General features: G+C 42.5%; 1 protein-coding gene across 1 annotated transcript; it reads right to left on the bottom strand.

The window, feature by feature from the left end:
* Positions 1-4,558: 4,558 nt before the first annotated feature.
* On the bottom strand, positions 4,559-19,147 carry LOC117004289 (formin-like protein 1). The gene is made up of 11 exons (XM_033074981.1): positions 19,029-19,147; positions 18,683-18,845; positions 16,748-16,859; positions 12,526-12,616; positions 11,506-11,592; positions 9,623-9,775; positions 8,988-9,117; positions 8,825-8,857; positions 7,188-7,291; positions 5,761-5,844; positions 4,559-5,144 (listed from the first exon to the last, which is right to left on the bottom strand). The coding sequence occupies exons 4-11, from the start codon at positions 12,532-12,534 to the stop codon at positions 5,040-5,042; spliced, it is 705 nt and encodes a 234-aa protein (XP_032930872.1). The 5' UTR covers positions 12,535-12,616; positions 16,748-16,859; positions 18,683-18,845; positions 19,029-19,147; the 3' UTR covers positions 4,559-5,039.
* Positions 19,148-20,426: the final 1,279 nt, after the last annotated feature.

Raw genomic sequence — 20,426 nt, forward strand, 5'->3', positions numbered from 1 at the left:
GGAGAGCTGCAGGGCAAGTTCAGCAATTCCATCCTCTGAAGGTTTGGATGGGGTTTGGTTTTCCTAAAAAGCAAAATTCCTGACAGCAAAATGAGAAATGAGATTGTTTTGGGTGGCAGGAGTCCAAGGAATCAATGACAGCAACTTGGGATCTTGTCTGGGAGTTATTTCCTGAACAGAAAAATTCCTGGGTTGGAATTGAGTCGAGCAAATTTCTGTTTGTAATTGAATTGTTTCAGACCAAGTCCTGCAGAGCCTCTTCAGGAAAATTTCCAGGAGCTACAAGAAGAATTTTGGTATAAATCTGCTCATCAGCTCTTGATTTTCATGGACAAAAACCTTTGGGGTTTTTTAGGTCAGTGCTTATGAGCAAATGACATCACCCTAGCAGAGATATTTATTTATTATTTACCCTCACCCAAAAGTGTCAGTGATTTATGTTTCTAAACTCATTGCAGCACTTCTAAACTGCACCCAGGGACTTCAAATCTGCATCTGAAACCTTTTGTTTCAAAAGTCTCATTTGTCAAATGAGCTTAAAGCAATATTTAGCTGCTTTGTGCCTTTCTTTTGTTTAATTACTGCTGACTGCCGTTGTATAAAATATTCCCAGTGGGCAAAATCCATCCCTGGGTAAGTAGGCAGTGAGTGGGGAGGCTTAAAGCTCATTTAGCAAAGCCTGCAATCATTTCAGTGTGCACCAAAACCCCTCTGTGCTGCTCAGACACATCACAGCGTGCTGTGAGTGAAGGATTCCAGTCAGAGCTAAAGAAAATCTTATTTTCACCAAATGTTCATACCTGAGTTCGTTGGAGCTTTCAAAGGCTCTCCTTGTTACTCTGGGAGTGAAGCAGCTGGTTCAGCCTTCAGTGCATTGTAAATAGTGAAAAAAATGAATATTTGCATTGAATTTGGGGAGGGAAGTTACCAGCTGAGGATTTGGCAGCCTGATGGAGGCACTGGTGCAGGAATCTTGGACCTGGGAATGTCCAGGTCCCAAATCCTGGCAATGTCCAGGTCCCAAATCCTGGCAATGTCCAGGTCTCAAATCCTGGGAATGTCCAGGTCCCAAATCCTGGGAATGTCCAGGTCCCAAATCCTGGCAATGTCCAGGTCCCAAACTCTGGCAATGTCCAGGTCCCAAATCCTGGGAATGTCCAGGTCCCAAACTCTGGGAATGTCCAGGTCCCCAAACCCTGGGAATGTCCAGGTCCCAAATCCTGGCAATGTCCAGGTCCCCAAATCCTGGGAATGTCCAGGTCCCAAATCCTGGGAATGTCCAGGTCCCAAATCCTGGCAATGTCCAGGTCCCAAACTCTGTGATATCCAGGTCCCAAACTCTGGCAATGTCCAGGTCCCAAACCCTGGCAATGTCCCAGGTCCCAAACTCTGGCAATGTCCAGGTCCCAAACCCTGGCAATGTCCAGGTCCCAAACTCTGGGAATGTCCAGGTCCCAAACCCTGGGAATGTCCAGGTCCCAAACCCTGGCAATGTCCAGGTCCCAAATCCTGGCAGGGAGCAGGGCAGGATCTGTCCAGGAGCTCCTGGAGCCTCACCAGAGCAGCCCCTGGCTCTGGAGTTTTCCACATGTTCTCCTTTACAATGAGCAGTTTAAAACTTTTGTGTTTTTTCTGAGCCATTTAGCACAGGAGGATTTTCTAAGAACTCTTCCAGGCTTTGTGCAGTGAGCACCAACAAGGGCCCTTTCACCAACCCCACTTTTATTCTCTTTATCTGACAGCATTTCCCCCTTCTCCTAAAACTGCTTTGGATTTGAAAGGCATTAATTCAAACCAGAAACCAGCATTCCTGAGTGGTATCACAGCTTTTCTGCACAGAAAGTGACCAAACTTTTAATTTTACTGCTCATTTATATGGATTAGCAGGAGCACTCTGCCTGGTGCCTGCAGTTCAGGTAGGAAAGGCAAAAGAAATTTTAAAAAAGAGGAAAACTGGAAAGCAAAGTTCAGCCTCTGCCCTGGGGTATAATTGCCCACTTCTGGAAGTTCCATTTTTTCCACTGCTAATCTCTGCTCTTTACTCTGCTGGTTTGAAGAAATCAGGGGAGAATTGGAGAGCTCTGCCCCTGGGACAGGGATTTGTATTTCAGCCTGTGAATTCTTGAAAAGCCCCTGTGGGAGCTGAAATCCCCTCAGTGACCTGACCCCAAGCATCCCCTGGGCAGGGTGGGACCCTCTGGGATGTTGGATAAAGTCAGGGATTTCTTCTGGGAGCTCCAGGGCTGTTCTGAGCCGTGCTGCTGCTGAAATCCATCATTGTCCAATGTGAGACACAGAAATTATCTTCCCTGCCCCTGCTGCTCCTGCTCAGAAATGTGCATTTGAAGGAAACAAACCATGGAAAAAAAAAAAAAAAAATCTCCTTTTGCATTGGAGCCAGTGGTTCTGACCCTGCTGAGCTGGCAGAGGAAATTCAGCTCTGAGCCACAGCTGAATATTGACACAGATTTCACTGATCAGAACCTGCAACACCTTCACTAATAATTCACATTCCTGAATATGCCAGAAATCAGCTCTGTGGGGAAAAAAATAACCCAGATGTGAAAATGGTGCAGTTCTTGCAGGTCAGCTTGCTCCTAGTGGTAATATTTTCCACAAAAAGAAGCATCACCGCATGATTTTATAAATTTTGCAAGGACATTATCCCCAGGGAGACTTGGAGCTCATCTACATAATCCCAAATAAATGTTGAGGTGTAAAAAAAACATTTTTCTTTACACCCCTAAAACTCAATAATACAATTTAAGAGACCAGAAAAACCCCAGCCTTATGGTAAATAAATTAAAGAAGGAGGTAGGGAGCAAGGTTATTTTTACATATAAATCAGGATGTCTCAGGGAACAGCTCCCCCTCCATAGGAAAGCTTTGTTCTCTCTGAAGGAGACAGAACTCCATGCCAAGAAGGTATTTCTTTAAAATTTTAATTAATTTTTTTTTAATTAATGCTCCAGGATGTTCCCACAAAGGCACAGCTATCGACCACTGGGCAGGATATATTTTTAATTGGGAGAGGCCTTGCCAGCTGAGCTATAAAACAAGTGCAAGCTGTTAAATAGAATAATGGAGAAGAAAGACTTGGGGAGAAAAAGTAATGAGGAAAATAAAAAAAGGGAAAAAAAAAACTTTAGTTAAAAGAGACTTAGCAGGTTTTTTTGGAGCTAAAAATATCAAGAAATTTATCCTGAGCATCACTGCTGTCCTGGAAATGGCTCTGCTGTCCAGGATTATCTGACAGGAGTGGAAAATCAGAATTTTGGAGCTGTAATCACACACATCCAAAGCTGCCAGGGCTGTTCCCAGGCAGGAACAGGAATGAAAAAGGAATTGAATTTTCCTCCTCCAGGCAGAAATGAGGGGTGCAAGCTGTGGAACCTGTGGGTACCACTCTGATGCTGGCTCGAGGCAAATACAGCAAATTTTGTGTAAATTTAAATATTTGAATTGTTCTGCAAATGTTTTTATGTCAAATAATTCTCAAGGGGTGCTAATTTTGGTTCTGTTTCTTTCCTTTTGCCCCTGAGAAGTTAATCTGGGAGCAGTGTCCTAACAGGACTGGAGGGAAGCACAAATTACTCATTTTTCTGGTTCAGACATGAAAAAAATCTTCCAGCCTCATTTCCAGGCAGTGCCCAAGTGTCCCTGCACTGCTGGAGATTGCTCTTGGCTGGCCCAGCACCGGAATTCTGAATTTCTGAGAATGAATTGAGAAGGAAATTGTGAAATTCTGGAGCCAGGCTCTGTCCTGCCCTGGGTGCTCCAGTCAGCCCTGGCTGTGCAGAAATGTTAAATTCCAGCTCTGAAGATGCAATTCTCAGGTGTAAAGTTCATCCAAACCTCTCACAGGGGTCACTCCCAGCTGCTCTCAGTGCTCAGGGCAGGGAAAATGTTCAGAATTTCCATCAAAGCCCAAATATGGGGCAGAAAGACCCAAAATAAATCAGATAACTCTTCTAAAATGAATCACATAACTCTTCTAAAATAAATCACATAACTTCTCTAAAATAAATCACATAACTTTTCTAAAATGAATCAGATAACTTCTCTAAAATGAATCAGATAACTCTTCTAAAATATATCATTTAACTTCTCTAAAATATATAATTTAACTTTTCTAAAATAAATGATTCTCTTTTGTCTCAACCCATGCTCTTTGCAAACCTGAGAGAGAAAATGCCAGGTTTTATCAGTGCCTTTTTCCAGCTGTTTTCTGCTGTTTTTTACTCACACCCATTTTGGTTTTATTTCCAGGCCACCCATACATTGAGCTCCATTTCATTATTCTAATTAAAAACGTGTAGAAGCCAACAAACACAGCAGAAATAATTTCTCTTTTGAAAGCCATGGATAATTCCCTCCCACATCCATTCCTTGGATGCTTCATGACACCTTTTTATTTTGCTGCTCTGACATTTTTCACTTCCTGCCAATGCAAATTTTATATATTGATTAATTCCTGTAGCATTTATGGCAAATACATGAAATTAGACATGAAAAATGGGGGACAGGGCAAAATAAAACACTCAGCCAGGAACTTTCTTTGTGACATACAAAGTTTGCAATGTTTTAATAGCAAAATAAACAGGAATTTATTTAAATAAATTCTGTGGGTGACAGCTCCCCATTTCATTAGAAAATGTGTGAAGTATTCTTTAGACATTAGATCACCACACAGAAAGTTATTAATTGGAAATAATAATTAAAACTGGGTCAGGAGCTGGGGCATTCAAAGGAAAAGATTGAAAAGAGGAATTATAAAAAACAAAAAGTGTTTTTTTCTCAGTGAATGGGAACCTCAAGGTATGGAAGCACAAAATTGAGAGGCTCATAAGTGATCTGGGATATTACAGATTAAATACCATTTAAAATTACACATTATAAATTTAATTTCTCTCAAAAATCGAGGTGTTCTGCTGCACAGCTGAGATTGGCAAAGTGCTGCTTATCAATAAAGAAGAAAAAAAATTAAAAATTGTTTCCTGGCCTCCTCTTTCCCCCACCTCTCCATAAAATTTGTGTTTTCACAGTGTGACTTCAGCACACGCCTTCCTGAACTCGCTGATGAACGCTGATATCCACCCAAAGAGCTCCTGAGAGTCCAGGTCTGGGGGCTCCCCAAACCTCACCTGGAATTGGAAATAAAAGAATATTTAAAATATCTGAGTGAGCTAAAGCATGTCCAGCAGCTTCAGGAAATTTAAACAGCAGAAAAAAATTTCATATCTCCATTATTGTTAATATTAATGGAAAGAAGAAGAGGAATAAGAGCTAAAAGGAGAAAGAAGCAAACTTGGAGCTGTCTGAAATCTCCAGGGAACTGAGAGCCAAAATATCCCAAATAAAAGTGACCTAAGGAGTGGCCATTGAATTATTTCAGGTTCATCTGGCTGGACTACAAATGTCCAGCTGAAGAGGAGAAAAATCAGCAAACCCTGAAGTTTTCTGGCTCTGCAGCTTGGTAGATGAATCATTAATTAAAGAAAATGTGTACAGAAATGTAAAATTGCATTTTACATAACAAAAATGACACAGAAATGTCCTAACCCCAGGACCAGGATATTTTCCAGTTTCAGAGGTTATTTCTGTCCCTTGGATATGGGATTTAATTTCTGTTCCTACAGCCAGTATAAATACAAAATAAGTGAGAATTTCTTGCACTCCTTTCCCCTCCTTTGTTCCCTTTTAAAAAGAAATGCAGGTTTATTTTCATTTATTTTCATTGCATTTTAAAATGATATGTACCAGTACATTGCTGTAAAGCTTCTTCATTTCCTCACATCTTTTTGACAGCTGGGAGAGATCCCCTTCATATTTCTGAATTAAATCCTGTAATGAAATAAAACTTAATTTGCTGCAGGAGCATAGAATTAAAGCAGGAATTAAACAGCAGTGAAAACAAAATCATTCAAGGCCAAATTTTCGTGTCATAAAAATTTCACATTTCACAAAAGAGGAGTGCACACACATTCCCTTGCAAGCATTAAGACATCAAAGTTTTTTTAAAAAAAGGAATATTAACATTAGGGAGTTTTAAGTGTATTATAAAATGACAAAACCTAAAGAAAATTAAAGAAAATGTGGCAGAGCCAGAGAAGCATCACAAATTCAAACACTGCCAGTCTCAGGTTCTTTACACAAATAAAAATTCTCAATTTTGGCTTGTTTGGAACAGCCACATTGTCAACATCGTGTGAAAGGAGCACAGAAAGTGTGGGACAGCAGAGATGTCACAGGGAGGGGACACCTGAGCTGCCCAGGGGGTTTGGGGTGGAACTTAGGGAAAATTTCCTCATTAAAGGTTGTGCAGCCCTGGCACAGCTGCCCAGGGCAGTTCTGGAGCCCCCAACCCTGCAGGGGCTCAGGGAAAGGGCAGTTGGGGGATTTGGGGCATTTGGGGGCATTTGGGGTTTTTGGGGCTTTTGGGGCATTTGGGGCATTTGGGGCATTTGGGGACATTTGGGGGATTTGGGGGATTTGGGGGATTTGGGGGATTTGGGGGATTTGAGGGATTTGGGGCTTTTGGGGCATTTGGGGGCATTTGGGGGATTTGGGGGCATTTGGGGGATTTGGGGGATTTGAGGGATTTGGGGGCATTTGGAGCTTTTGAGGGATTTGGGGGCATTTGGGGGATTTGAGGGATTTGGGGCTTTTGGGGCATTTGGGGCTTTTGGAGGCATTTGAGGGATTTGGGGGATTTGAAGGATTTGGGGGATTTGGGGCATTTGGGGCTTTTGGGGACATCCAGGTTGTGCTGGCTGTGCAGTCACCCTTGAAGGGCTTTTCCAGCCCTAAAGGACTGGAAATGATTTATGGACAATCAGGATTTCAGGATTTCTGTGTTCCATAACAACTGGATGATCTTTAAGGTCCCTTCCAAACCACTCCATGATTCTTTGATCCTCTCTAAATCCCCTTCTGTCTGAGGGCAGAATAAATTATTACAAATTCACTCCAAAATTCCAGTTATCCCAAAGTGCTTCCCTAGGGTTGCCTGCTCCTCATCCACTTGCCTGCAAAAATGAGAGATGCAGAAACACCAAAACCCTTCCCACAATACAAAAGGGAAGGGAATAAGGGAATTCAGAAGGGAATAAAATCACTTTCCCTCAAATTCTCCTGGTTCCCAGCAGGAACTCCCAGGTTACTCCTCCCTTACTCCAGGGATTTACCTTCAGCTCCTTGCAGAACTGCAGCTCCTGAGGTGTTGCCTTGCTTGCTCTGGGTTTGAGGAGCCTCCTGCACTGGATGAGGTTCTCCAATTCTTTTTTTAACACTGACAAAAGGAAAAAAAATACGAGGTATTTCACCAGGTGTCCAAAGGGCTGCAATTGTCTGGTTTAGGGCACGAGGAAAACACAAAGAATGTGAGTCTGCAACACATTTATCTGGGAGTATTAACCCCTGGTGGGAGGGAGAGCTCCTGGATGAGGCATTTTCTGAGGGAATAAATGTGATCACATCCCAGCAAGAGCAGGATAATGAAGAGGTGGAGAGAGTGGTGAAGCAGCAGCCATAAATCTGACCTTCCCTGGCCATGGAAACAACATCCTAAAAACCCACATTTCATGTGGGAACTGCTGGGTTGTGAGAGGATGGAGTAAAAATCCTCTGTGGAGCAGAAAGGAGTTTGTTAGCTGGGCTGCCTCGCTGGGAAATGGCACAGAGGGCACAGCCCTGGCTCCCCTGGAATCTCCCTGGGAATTCCTGCAGCTCTCAGCTCCAGGACTGGCAGAGCACCCCTGGATTTTGGGGCATCTCCCTCCTCTGTGCCCTGGGCACAGCAGGAATCCACAGAGGGAAGAGCTCAGTCCCACCTGGCTCCCTGAGCTTCCCTTTGGGCATCTCCAGCATTTCACAGCTTTGCCCAGCACTTCAAAACCTGGCTTTAAAATATTCACTGGTTTTGGATTGTCCCTGCTCCCCAGGAGTGACTGAAGGTAAATATTGTTATGTTTAGTGATTTATGTCTCCTAAAAGGGGAAAAATCCACACTGAAGGAACCTCCAGAGGTGAGCCCAGAGCCCAGAAGGGTTTGCTCACCAAAGAGGGATCATCATTCAGGTCTGTTATCCCAGGCTGAAATTGGGAATATTGGTGTGCACAAAGTTATGGCCAGCACCCACATCACACCTTCTAAAGACAGATTTTTATAAATTTCAACAAAATAATCATCATTTCCACCCAGTGACTGTCTGCTATCAGCTCTCAAAGGGCTCAGTGCAAAACCCACTGAGCTCACAGGTCATGTTCCATGGGGAGCTGGAAACCCATTTTACAAAACCTATTTTACAAAACCCATTTTACAAAACCCATTTTACAAAACCCATCTTCCATTCAAACAACCTTGTTCTGTCCCTCCTGTTGGCTTCCCTGCTGCTGGAGTCCTTTCCAGAGAAGGAAACCAGTTTGTTTCCAGAAAGTTCTTGCCCTCCAGGAGGTTTTCTCCTGCTTCATTCCCATCTCATGTCCCAGACACTCTCACAGCCATCACTGTGATGGAGCACTTGTGCCACTTAACTTTTCTATTTTATGATAAAATCTAGTTACCATGACCAGTACTTTTTTTTTTTTTTTTTTTTTTTTTTTTTTTTGCATTTCTGAACCACCTGGACACACTTCAATATTTTTTTTTTTAATTCTTCACAGTAACATGGCAGGTTAAGCATCTCCATGGCAACACTTCACCTCAATGTTTTGAACCTTTAACTCTCTTTACAAAACTACAAAGGTGCAGTGAAAACCTGTTCCAAATGACTGCACAGTGCATGAAAATCTGCCTCTGAATGTGGAAACCACATTTACATACCATCAACTTCAGCACTGAGGCCCTTCATGGACGCTGGAGAGGAAGAGAGAGGGGAAAAAACATAATAAATATCATTTACACAGTGAGAATGGGAGTCTGCAGGGAAGTTGAAGGAGTTAATTTTTTATTTGTTGATTATTTTTCCCCCTTTCCCTCCTCTCACCATCAGGAACAGCTTCAAACTCTGTCAGCTCCTGAGGAAAGGTGGCCAGCTGGGGCTCGTGGGACAGGATCTGCTCCACCAGGGCGTGCAGGAGGGTGAACGTCCTGTCCCTGCCCCTCAGCAGAGGCAGCTGCAAGACAACAACACACTATCACCACCCCTTAAAAAGAAAATAAAGCATGAAAAAAGGAGCAGAAGAGATGCTGATAGATCCCAGGTGTATTTGGCAAGAACAGAAAACAACAGAATTAAATTTCTCCTTTTTGTGTTGCTGTTTCACACATCCCTGGCTCATTTCTGGTGTCCAGCTCAGCTCAGACAATTCCTCATGCCAAGGGATTTGGATATCAGGGCAGGCAGCATTTTGATGTTGTGCCTCATTAGAGACACAGAATATTCAGAATATTCAGCACCCAAAGGCAGTGCTGCTGCCTGAAAAGGGGAGCACAGTTTGTGGTCACAGACCTGAGGGAATTCATTGTTAACAGGATTTTGTTCTCGTGCAGCCAGGGGCAGCTGGTAAAATGTGAGCTTTAATTAGGAATTACTGCCTCTGTCCAGCCAGGGAGGGCTCCTGTTAATGGCTCACAAACCCTACAACAGGATGGCTTTAATCAGAAGGAAATATTCCTCACCTTGGCCAGAGAGGACAGCCGGAATCCTCTGGCCACCTCCTTCCCAGCTTTTTCATTCAGGTGGTTCCCCATGGCCAGAATGTACTCCAGGACTGCCACAAACCTTGGGCTGGACTGCAGCTGCTTGCTTGCCTGGATATTCTGGATTATCAGCTGGAACACACAGACCTTCCCTCAGCCTGGGATGGGGACAAATCCCTGGGATGGGGACAAATCCCTGGGGTCTGGGGACAAATCCCTGGGCTCTGGGGACAAATCCCTGGGGTGTGGGGACAAATCCCTGGGGTGTGGAGACAAATTCCTGAGGTCTGGGGACAAATCCCTGGGGTCTGGGGACAAATCCCTGGGGTGTGGGGACAAATCCCTGGGGTCTGGGAACAAATCCCTGGGGTCTGGGGACCCCTCAGTGCAGCCCCTCGGGGGTTTCCAGCAGGTCCCAGCCCCCCAAACAGAGCTGTGCTGGCACAGCCACCCCAGAAGGAGTCACATCCCTTCTGGCTGCCAAAAAAAAGGGTTTTGCTGTTTGGTTGCCCAAATTTCAGGGGTCAGGGGAAGCAGGGTCTGGAGCTCCATCCTTCCCCTCCCTCCCTCCCTTTCACACCAGCTCAATGCTGTTATCAAAATGCTTAGCACAGTTTCCCCACCAGGAAGAATAATAATTTCCTGTACTCAAACTCAGAATAATTCAGTTTTCCCAGGGAAGCCACCTCCCTCCTGGGGCTGTAGGTACAGGAGGTGATTTTGTTCTCAGTTTAAAAATCTGTATTTTTTTTAGGACCACACCTCTTTTCATCAGTCACCATCATACAGATTTAAAAACAAGGAGAGGATGAAGCACATGGGTGCTCTGAAAGCTGTTAAAGCATTTATAGCACAGCTCAGGGCCAGAGGGCACTGAAATCCAATATTCACATTGTCCCTTAGGCTTTCAGGTGTAGATTCTGTGCTTTAAAAACAGGTGTTAGCGTGCATAAGAACATTCTCAGACACTAATTAGCTCTTCAGTGAACATTAAATAGCCATCAAAGCAAACAGTGCATAGAATAACTTCCAAATATTCAATATTTGGCTTCAGTGGAGGACAGCAAAGGTGCAGCTGCACCAGGCAGGGTCAGAATCTCTGCATCTCCCCTGTGCTTTCCATCTGCTCCTCTGCTGAGCTCCCCTCACTGTCCCTGTGCTTTTCATCACAGCCAGACAGAGGATGACAGCTTGGTCTGGCAAGAACTTTCACATTTTATTTTCATCCCCATGCAGAACGAGGGCAAAAACCTCTGAAAGATTTTTCACGGTGTGGAAATGCTTGTTTAGAATCAAAGCATGGACAAAACCTGGCTTGGAACAGGAGATCCAGCCATGAGCTGGCACTGGTTTATTTGCATCTCCCCACCCTGGAAAAAGGCAGAGAGGGATTTGAGCTCTGGTTCCCAAAAATTTCACCCCAGAGCTGTGATCTATAGGGGGAACAGCTCCTTGAGTCTTCAGGAAATCATCAATCTCTTTGAGATTTGTCAAATAAACTTTCCTGTGTCCAAGAGTGATTCTTCCAGCTCATGGGGCCAGAACCTCCCCAGTAAAGGAATTGAATTTTAATGGTGAAATTCACTTCTGGCTTATCCCTGGTCAAAGAAGGGAAGTTTAATAACTCCAAATACAATTTTGAAGGTGTTTTCCTGTTCTTTTCTCTTTTGTGGAAGTCTCTTCTACTGCCACACCCTTTATCTTGCACCTTGGTGGCATCAGGACGATATCAAACACACAAGTGGGGGGAAAAAAACCAAAAACCAAAATAATCCTCCCAAAGTGCACAGCTCTGAGATCTGCTCTGAGGTGATTTGGGCCCTCCTGTCACCCTGGAGGTGCTGATCCCTGCTGGCACTCACAGGCTCCAGGTCCCTGATGCTCTCGGGGAGCTCCCGGACACTGAGCAGCAGATCCAACCTCTGCCCCAGCTGGGGGATTTTACACATCTGCACAGAGTTAAAAAACAGAATTAAAAATCACACTTACACCAAAACATGCATGTTTTCATGAAAACCTTTCATTATTCATTGAGCAATTCAGCTGTGCCAGGGTTTGCCTAATTTCATTTATCCATTTTATTCTGGATCTCAATCCTGTGGATGCACTCTGGCACAAACCTGCAAATTCCCTGGGTGCTCCTGGGCAGAGAGCATTAAAATCAACTGCATCAATTACATGTATTTAATCATTAATACATGTAATTTTATAATTAAATACATGTAATTAAATACATGTAATTTTATAATTTTATATTAATTAAATACATGTAATTTTAATACATTAAATACATGTAATTTTATATTAAATACATGTAATTAAATACATGTAATTAAATTAAATACATGTAATTTTATAATTTTTAAATGTCATTTATAAATTTTATTTATTTTATATTGTAATTTTATAGATTATGGCTTCTAGATTTTGGGAATCTAGCTTTAGGTCAGGATAAATAAAGGATAAAGAGGAGGAGTGTGACTTTGAGACAGAAAGGGATTCATAATTCTCTTTTTGTTATCTACCTGTCTCAAGTCTTCACCAGAATAATCCTTTCATACTCTGGGTGGTAATAATAATAATAATAATAGTAATAATAATAATAGTAATAATAATAATAACAACAACAACAATAATAATAATAATAATTTCATAGTTATAATAGTAGTAATAATAATGACTTCATAGTTAATAATAATAGTAGTAATAATAATAATAATAATAACAATAATAATAATAATAATAATAATAATAATCCTTTCATACTCGTTCTGGATGAGATTGTCAATTTAAGTCCTACACAACAGCTTCTAGCAGTGGTTTTAGCTCAGAGAATGTCCTAAAAATAAGATGTGGTGTTTTTTAATATTGAAACTCCTCACCTCCAACATAAACTGGTCAACCACGTGCAGCTCTGAGCAGGAGCCCTTGAAGGACAGGTACCTCTCTGCATCTTTGGGTGTGGGCAAATATCTGCAAAGAGAAAATTAAAATTAGTTGTCCTCTTCATTCTGTATTCTGATAAAATAATTATTCTGTTCATTGGTTGGAATTCCCTACATTTTGTGTGGTTTATGTGTTTTATATTTATTGTTTATTCTTTTTAGGTAGCAAAATTGATCTGCAGATACCTCTGGATATCTGGAAATGTTTCTATGTGCATAAGGCTTGGAAATAGCCAGAACCTCCACCTGCAGATGCAGAGAATTTGGAATGCCAGAATATTTTAGAAAAAGTAAAACCATGAGACAGAGGAGTCCAGGCCATGATTTCCAAAGAGGTTGGGTCCTTTCTTATCTCAATTATCACAGAATATCCTGAGCTGGAAGGGACCCACAAGGAGCAATCCCAACAACCCCAGCCTGGGGGGTTCTCTCCTTTATCCCCATTTTTACAAGGTTTTGGGGGTTTCTCTCCTTTATCTCATTTTTACAAAGTTTTGGGGGTTTCTCTCCTTTATCCCCATTTTTACAAGGTTTTGGGGGGTTCTCTCCTTTATCCCCATTTTTACAAGGGTTTGGGGGTTTCTCTCTTTATCTCATTTTTACAAGGTTTTGGAGGTTTCTCTCCTTTATCCCCATTTTTACAAGGTTTTGGAGGTTTCTCTCCTTTATCCCCATTTTTACAAGGGTTTGGGGGTTTCTCTCTTTATCCCCATTTTTACAAGGTTTTTAACTTGCTTCAACAGCGACAGCACAAATCACAGCCCCACAACTTCCTCCCTTCTGCACAAGGTCGGAATATCCTCCAGGGCCACGGATTTTTTAGAAGATTGATGTCTTCAAATGTGCCTTGGAAAAACAAGACAGCAGCAGAGCTCTCTCCTTTGGAGATCCTGCCTGGGCCACCACGGGGGGAATTCACAGCATTTCTTCAGAAAAATGGAATCAATGTCACAGCTCACATGTGAGGAGTGTAAAGGAGCTGAAATAAATATTCAGCTCTGCTCTCTTTTCTTCCTCTTAAAACAAACTTCTAAATTTGCAGCAGGAGTGATTAAACATTCATGGGCAGAGCTATCCATTTCCAGTCAAAGTCAGGGAGTTTACTCAAAGATGGAAAAAAGCAAATATTTTAGCATGTTAAACACAGGACAAACACGAAGATTTATTTTACTGTTGTCAATAATTAATATGACATTTCAATTGTAAAATTGAATTAACTCTATATTGTAGCAGATTAAAATGGAATCTTTTCAGTCCATTTTAGCATCAAGAAAAAAATGAATTTTCATTTAAAAATAAGTTAGCTGTTGACAAATGAAGGGGTGTTTATTCATCATTAAAAATAGCTTGAGCTTTTAAGCAAATTCATAGAACATATTTTAAAATAGCAAACATCTTCGTTTAATCAGAAGTCTGATACTCCATAAAACTCTTTAGCTGCATTATGCACAGAAAATGGAACTAACAGATTATCTGGAAGGTTTAAAACTTAAAGCATTAAACAATGGGAACCATGAGAAAGGAGGCACAAAAACACGTGAATGCATTCCATAAATATCTTTGTACATGAATGCAGTTCTAATGGAATTTGCTCAATGAAAAAGATTTCCATTTCTCTGGGAAAAAAAAAAAAAAAAGAAAAAAAAGAAGTTTAGAGGGAGATTGAAGCTTTGTTGTTAAGACATGAGGATAAAGAATCAGAGGTGCAGGTTTGTGTATCAAATTAATTCCTAATTAAATCCCACCCCACATTCCACTGCATGAGCAGGACCCTGCTCACAGCCTTGGAAATGGAATCTGGGCTTTGACTTTCAGTGTTTTTCACTCTCCAAGAGCAGGATTTAGACAGATACTCTGACAGGTACAATTTACCAAAATGTGAGTATTGATCTAAAACCGACACAAAAGACTCTGTAACAATTTAAAGTTACAAAGTCAATGTTTGTTCAGCACTGGGCAGCAGCGTGGGGTAACCCTCTAATACACACTGCAAAATTCCAGGTGATCACAGAGTCTATTTATTGGCAAAAGGTTAAAACAATTAAATATTCATAATATCAGCCCCTCCCATCCCTATGGTAATTAGTTTGAATGGCAATTAAACATATGGTTGGCTTCTTGAATTAAGTCTGGGCTCGTTTTTGTGGGGAGGGGTCTCAAAAGGAGGAAGTAAGGTGAGTCTTCCTCACCCTGAACTCTCAAACTTTTCTATCAATGACAATATAAATGGTTTCTGGGGATAGTCCAGTGTTTCAAAGAAAGAGTTTCTGCTTGCATTGTCCATGTTTCTCTCACTAGTTTGGTTTTTTCCCACTGCAAGCACAGCTGAACAAACATTAAATGACAGGCAATCAATTATTTAAGTTTCAGGTAACAATCTCAAGCCCAGTTTCTTCTAACTAGAATCCTAATTTTTCTGAGATTAGTGTTTCACTGAGAGGAATTTCCCAGCCCTGCCTGGACTCCTGTCCTGCCCATGGGCTCTCAGCTGGAGGCCACAGTTCCCAGAGGTGAAATTTCCCTAAATTGAGTGAAATCTCTTCAGAAATGCTGAGTGTGCTCCCTGGGTGGGAGGCACAGAGCCCTGCACCAGGGAAATTCTGCAGAGCTGATGCTCCTGAGAATTCCTGTCTGCTCCTTCCATTCCCAGTGCCTTGGGAGCCCAAGCCTTCATTTTGAGATGAATCTCAACTGTTTCAGTTCCACTCAAAACTCTTGGGGTGGAAAAAAAAGAAAATACAGCTTGCTTTCAGTGCAGGATTTGCACTTGGATTCATCGATTTTGGCAGTAAATAAAAATCCCAGGAACAGAATCCTTGAAGCCTGATAGCATCGTTTGAATCCTCAAAATAATACAGAGCAATGCAACAATCAATACCCCTTACACATCCCCCTGCTGGGAATATTCCCTCAGCATTATTGCCCTCAATAAAAGACTTCAGGGAAAGAAATATGATGTTTCAAGCTTCATTGCCATCATCATTATTATTATGGTCTGATGGCAAGGAGCCCAGAGGCCACAAATCAGCGATGCCCCAGCAATTCCAGCAGGTCCTGGGCTGAATCCTGAGCAGAGAGTGGGGTCAGTGCCTGGGAAATGGGGCTGGAGGAACCTCCTTGGCTTTCACCTTTCCAGGAGCAGCCTCACCTGAGACAGGTGAGCACCTCAATGCCCAATTTCCCTGCAGCTCCTTCCTGCCCAGCTCCAGCCCTGCAATCAAATATTTCTGTTCTCCTTGAGCCTTTGGGGTCAGATTTGCAGCAGTGCCCTCAGTGGGGCCGTGCACCTTCCAGCAGATCCTAATTGCTGTGGGGTTTAACTGGGAGGGCTCAGGGACAGCAAGGAAATTCCTTCCAGAATTGAAAAAAACATTTAAATATCCAGTGTCCCACCCATGTCCTTTCAGACCCCAAAAACCATCACACAACGACATTAATTCCATGTTTCATGTCTGTTCTTCAGGATTCTGCAGACTTCCGAATTCCTGTCCCAAAATTAAACTGATTCCACAAGAAGCACAAACATTAATTATTTACTTCCTCACTTTCTCTGTCAGTGTCTTCTTTTCCCCAGATTTCTTTAGCAAAACACTAAATTTTTTTTTTTGTCTCATTTTGCAGCAAGAATCAGCAAGAATCCACATCAAGCTTCTGGATGTAAAAATGTTTATTAAAATGGCCCAAGGTTCACATAGGGACTGGGATGTGGAACAGATCCCACTCTAGATCCCTTTCTTTCTCTCTTTTTTTCGTTTTTTTCTTTCTTTCTTTTTTTTCTTTGTTTTTCTTTCTTTCTTTCCTTTCTTTCTTTTTCTTTCTTTTTCTCTTTCTATTTCTTTTTCTCTTTTCTTTCTTTCTTTCTTTCATCTCAAACTATCCAAAGAGATAAAATCCAGCTCCTGTGAATTTCAATAGTTGTTTGCTTCCACTCCTGAAATCTCTCATTTTGTTAAAGCAGAAATCTCACTCTGCTTTAAACCCCCAAATCTCTGCCACTCAGACACACAAATATTCCCAATATTTCATCATCCCAAACCCCTCCTTTAACTCTCATCTGCCTCCCTCCTCTCCAAAAAAACTTTCCAAACTCCACATCATCTGCAGAAGATTCTGGCATCTCCAAAAGGTCCCAAAACCAAACAATTCCCCCCAAAATCACCTTCTGAGTGCTGTAATCTGCTCATCTGAGAGCCCCCCACTCTCCTCGTGGATGATGAACAGTTTGTCCTTCAGCTCACTGGGTTTGATACGGAAACTTTTAAGAAAAATGTCTGGAGAAAAAAAAAAAAAAAATCTTGGGTTACTTGGAAGGAAATGCTCGAGGGAAGAAAAAACACCAAAGTATCTCATCTGTACTTAGCAGAATTAAAAAAAAAAAAAAAAAAAGAACAAATAACCAGAATAAAAAAAAATTTAACAGCTGCTGTCATAAGGCAAAAACTCAATCTTCATATTTTCGTTAAATTTACATAGCAGTCATCAAGGAAAAACAAATCTGAGGATGATTTTCTTGTCTCTCAGTGTTACATGCCCCCTCTGGGGCAGAAATTTCTTTTTTCAATAAGAATCCATTAGAGAACTTAACTTTTATTTGTATTTTCTCCCACCCTGGCCTTGAATTTAGTGTGGAAATCTCTCAGAATTCTCCTTTTCCTCTGCTCTTCACAACTCCACTCGAAATCTCCAGCATTTTTAACCCACTGGCATTTTGGAGCTTCATCTTTTTATTCATTAATTTGATCCATTAATAAGGACTGTGGTTTGCAGCACTTGCAGGAAGATTAATCAGAATTCTCAGGATCAAATTAACTTTTGATCTGAGTAATGTCCATTATGATCAGGAAATGCCAAAACTCTCACTGATGAGGATAAGATTAAGAAAGGGATGTAGAACGTCCCAGAAAAAAAGCTGTAAGAGGAACAGGATCAAAAGGAGCAATGGTGCTGTTTGCAAAGCAAAAGAAAGACATTTCCTCAAAGAAGCTGCAATAATTTAGTGGATAAAAGTGCTATTACAAGATTCTTTTATCTGTAACAGCACTTTCCCATCACTCCCCCTTTTAACCCTTCAAATTGTCAGTTTAGGGATGCAATAATTCTGAGTTATCTCCATTTTTATTTCCCAATTAAAACTTTACACGCTCTCCAAAATACATTTTTTTCTTCATCATATTCATCAAGATGAAATCATTAAAACTTCAGAGTTGACTGCCCCAAATTTTTTACAAATGTTACCATCTTCAAGCATCTCTAGGTTGTGGAAATATTTTGGAAAGGCATTTTTGTGCCAGAAATCAGAGTGCCCTTTGAAGAACAATTACTGCTGCTCCTCCAATATCCACCACTGCTCATCAAGGGGATGAAAAGTCCTTTACAATATTTTATTAACAGGACCAGGACTGGGTGCTGAGCTGCTTCATCAGCTCTGAAATGAGTTCTAGGTCAGGCTTTGGGTAGAACCCCACCTGAAACAAAGGGGTTTGTTCAAGAGCAGGATCCTGAGCCCTTGGCCAGGGAAAATCCAGGAATTGCTGACCTGGAGCTGAGCCCTTGGCCAGGGAAAAGCCAGGAATTGCTGACCTGGAGCTGAGCCCTTGGCCAGGGAAAAGCCAGGAATTGCTGACCTGGAGCTGAGCCCTTGGCCAGGGAAAATCCAGGAATTGCTGAGCTGGAGCTGCTCACACCAACCCTCCTGCCCCTCTGCCTCCCAGCCTCTCCTGTGTGACTGTGCAGCCACAAAACTGGAAGAGCCTTTGAAGCCAGAGGCTTAAATTGATTTCACAGATGTTGGGAATTATTTTCCACATCTGCCCCAAGACAGCAGCATCACAGCTCAGTGGCTCACACAAAAAAAGAAAAAAAAATAAAGCACAAAAAGCAGTTTGGGGGTTTATCTCTGCAGCATCAAGAGTCACTTTGGGAGCAACTGAGGCATGGAATTTTTTTTTTATAAAGAGAGAAGCAGTGAATTAAAGGATGATTTACACACAGCCTTGGTCAGTGCCGTGCAGAGGCAGAAAGCACAAATGGAAATGCAGGCAGAGCTCAGCCCAGGCTCACAGAGAGGAGCACACAGCCCCTGTGCATCACTCACTGAAGTTGTGTGCAACTTTTCTGTCCAGCAGGATGTGCTGGCTCGCTGCAGGCTCGCTGCCCAGGAGCACTGCTGAGTCCTGGAGCTGGAACTGCTCACACAGCCTGCACACATCTATTCTCCTCTTGCTCGGGTCACACGATCCCCAGACTGATTTTTGAATCTAAAAATACAGGAGGGACACAGGGTAAACAAAAAGCCAGCAGAACAGAGGCCCTTTGTTCCATGCCAGCACAAAGAGGGGCATCCAGGTTATTTTATGGCACAGCTGGATTCCTATAACTATCCATGTCACACAGGCTGCAACATTTAGGATATTTTTTTCCTTTAACAGTCTCATCCTCACCTTGTCGTAAGGAACAACATCCCAGTGGAAGGCTTTGGTTCTCTTTGCTGCTGGGGAGAGGCTGCAGGGCTGGGGCAGGGCAGGTGGGGCTGGTGGAGGCTCAGCCCTGCCCCTGGCAGGTGGAAAAGGTGCTGCTGGGGCTGCCAGCCCCTCTGCAGGCTCTGCAGAGGATGCAGGCTGGCTCAGGCTGCTCCTGGCACAATTCCCAGCAGGATGGGCACTCTCCTGTCCCTGCTCACTCAGGGGCAAAACAAGCTCATAGTCAGCCTCAGGGGAGCTGCAGGCTGGGGCTGGCAGCAGGGGGACAGAGGTGCAGGGCTGGCAGAGCCTGTCCAGGACACAGAGCCACTCCTGCAGCCTGCCTGCAGCCTCTGCTCCGCTGCTCTGCACCGTCAGGGGCACGCGGAACCTGCAACGAGAAATGCAGAAATGCAGAAATGCAGCAGCAGGAATGGCAACAGCACCCTGAGCAACACAGAGCTGCTGATCCCTGAAACTGGGAGTTATAAACTTTCTGTGCTGGCACTGACCCCAGAGAACACTGCTTTGAGTAACACAGATCCCTAAAACTTGGGAGCTCTGAGATTTCTGTTCTGACACTGACCCTGATAGCATAGGGTTAAAAATGTTTCTAAAAACATGGGAATTGTATACAACAGATTCAGGGGGTGGGAAGAAAGGTTGGGTCTGGCATCATGTGATAAATAATGTGATTGTTAAATGTAATAATTGTTTGGTAAATGGAATATATTATTGAATATATTATTGAATATATTATATTGATCATAATAAGAATCATGAGAAGTGATGAAATGGTAACAAGAATCATGAGAAAGGGGATTTTGGGGACCTGATGGAAATCACAAGAATCCATGCTTGGATAAGATCAATGTGTACAGCAGAACAATGTGGGTTTAGTAATTATTCTATAGTTACATAACAAAAGGGTATAAAAACCTGTCCCTCTGGAATCCATGTGGAGTCAGATTTGGGTTTGTACCCTGATCCCAGAGCTCTGCAATAAAAGCCCCTGCACATCCTCAGCCTGTGATGGTGTGATTCTACACTAACAACCCCAGGAGAGCCCTGCTTGGACTAACACAGAGCTGCTGGATCCCTGAAACCTGGGAATTATAAACTTTCTGTGCTTTCTGGCACTGACCCCAGGAGAACACTGCTTTGGACCTGAGGCCTTGGAGAAATCTCCAAATTTGAGTGCTGGAGTTGGAATCACTGTAGTGATGTAGTTAAATAGAATTGTGTGATTTCACATGGTGAAGGGTTTGGAATTTAAGGGTTTTAGAATATAGTAATAGGTATGGGACAAGAATTTTGGGTGGTGTCTCTTTCTGTCTTCTTCCTTCTTCTTCATGCTTTCAGTTAATCATTTTTGTTTGG

This window comes from Catharus ustulatus, chromosome 17 (assembly GCF_009819885.2).
Source record: "Catharus ustulatus isolate bCatUst1 chromosome 17, bCatUst1.pri.v2, whole genome shotgun sequence".
Taxonomy (NCBI): Eukaryota; Metazoa; Chordata; class Aves; order Passeriformes; family Turdidae; genus Catharus; species Catharus ustulatus.

What these genes read in the sequence shown, in the direction of transcription:
- LOC117004289 (XM_033074981.1), bottom strand. An exon ending in GCATCAGGGACCTGGAGCCT is followed by an intron (nt 9,776 to 11,505) that starts GTGAGTGCCAGC and finishes TGTGTGTTCCAG; the next exon opens with CTGATAATCCAGAATATCCA. An exon ending in AGTTCTGCAAGGAGCTGAAG is followed by an intron (nt 5,845 to 7,187) that starts GTAAATCCCTGG and finishes ATTTCATTACAG; the next exon opens with GATTTAATTCAGAAATATGA.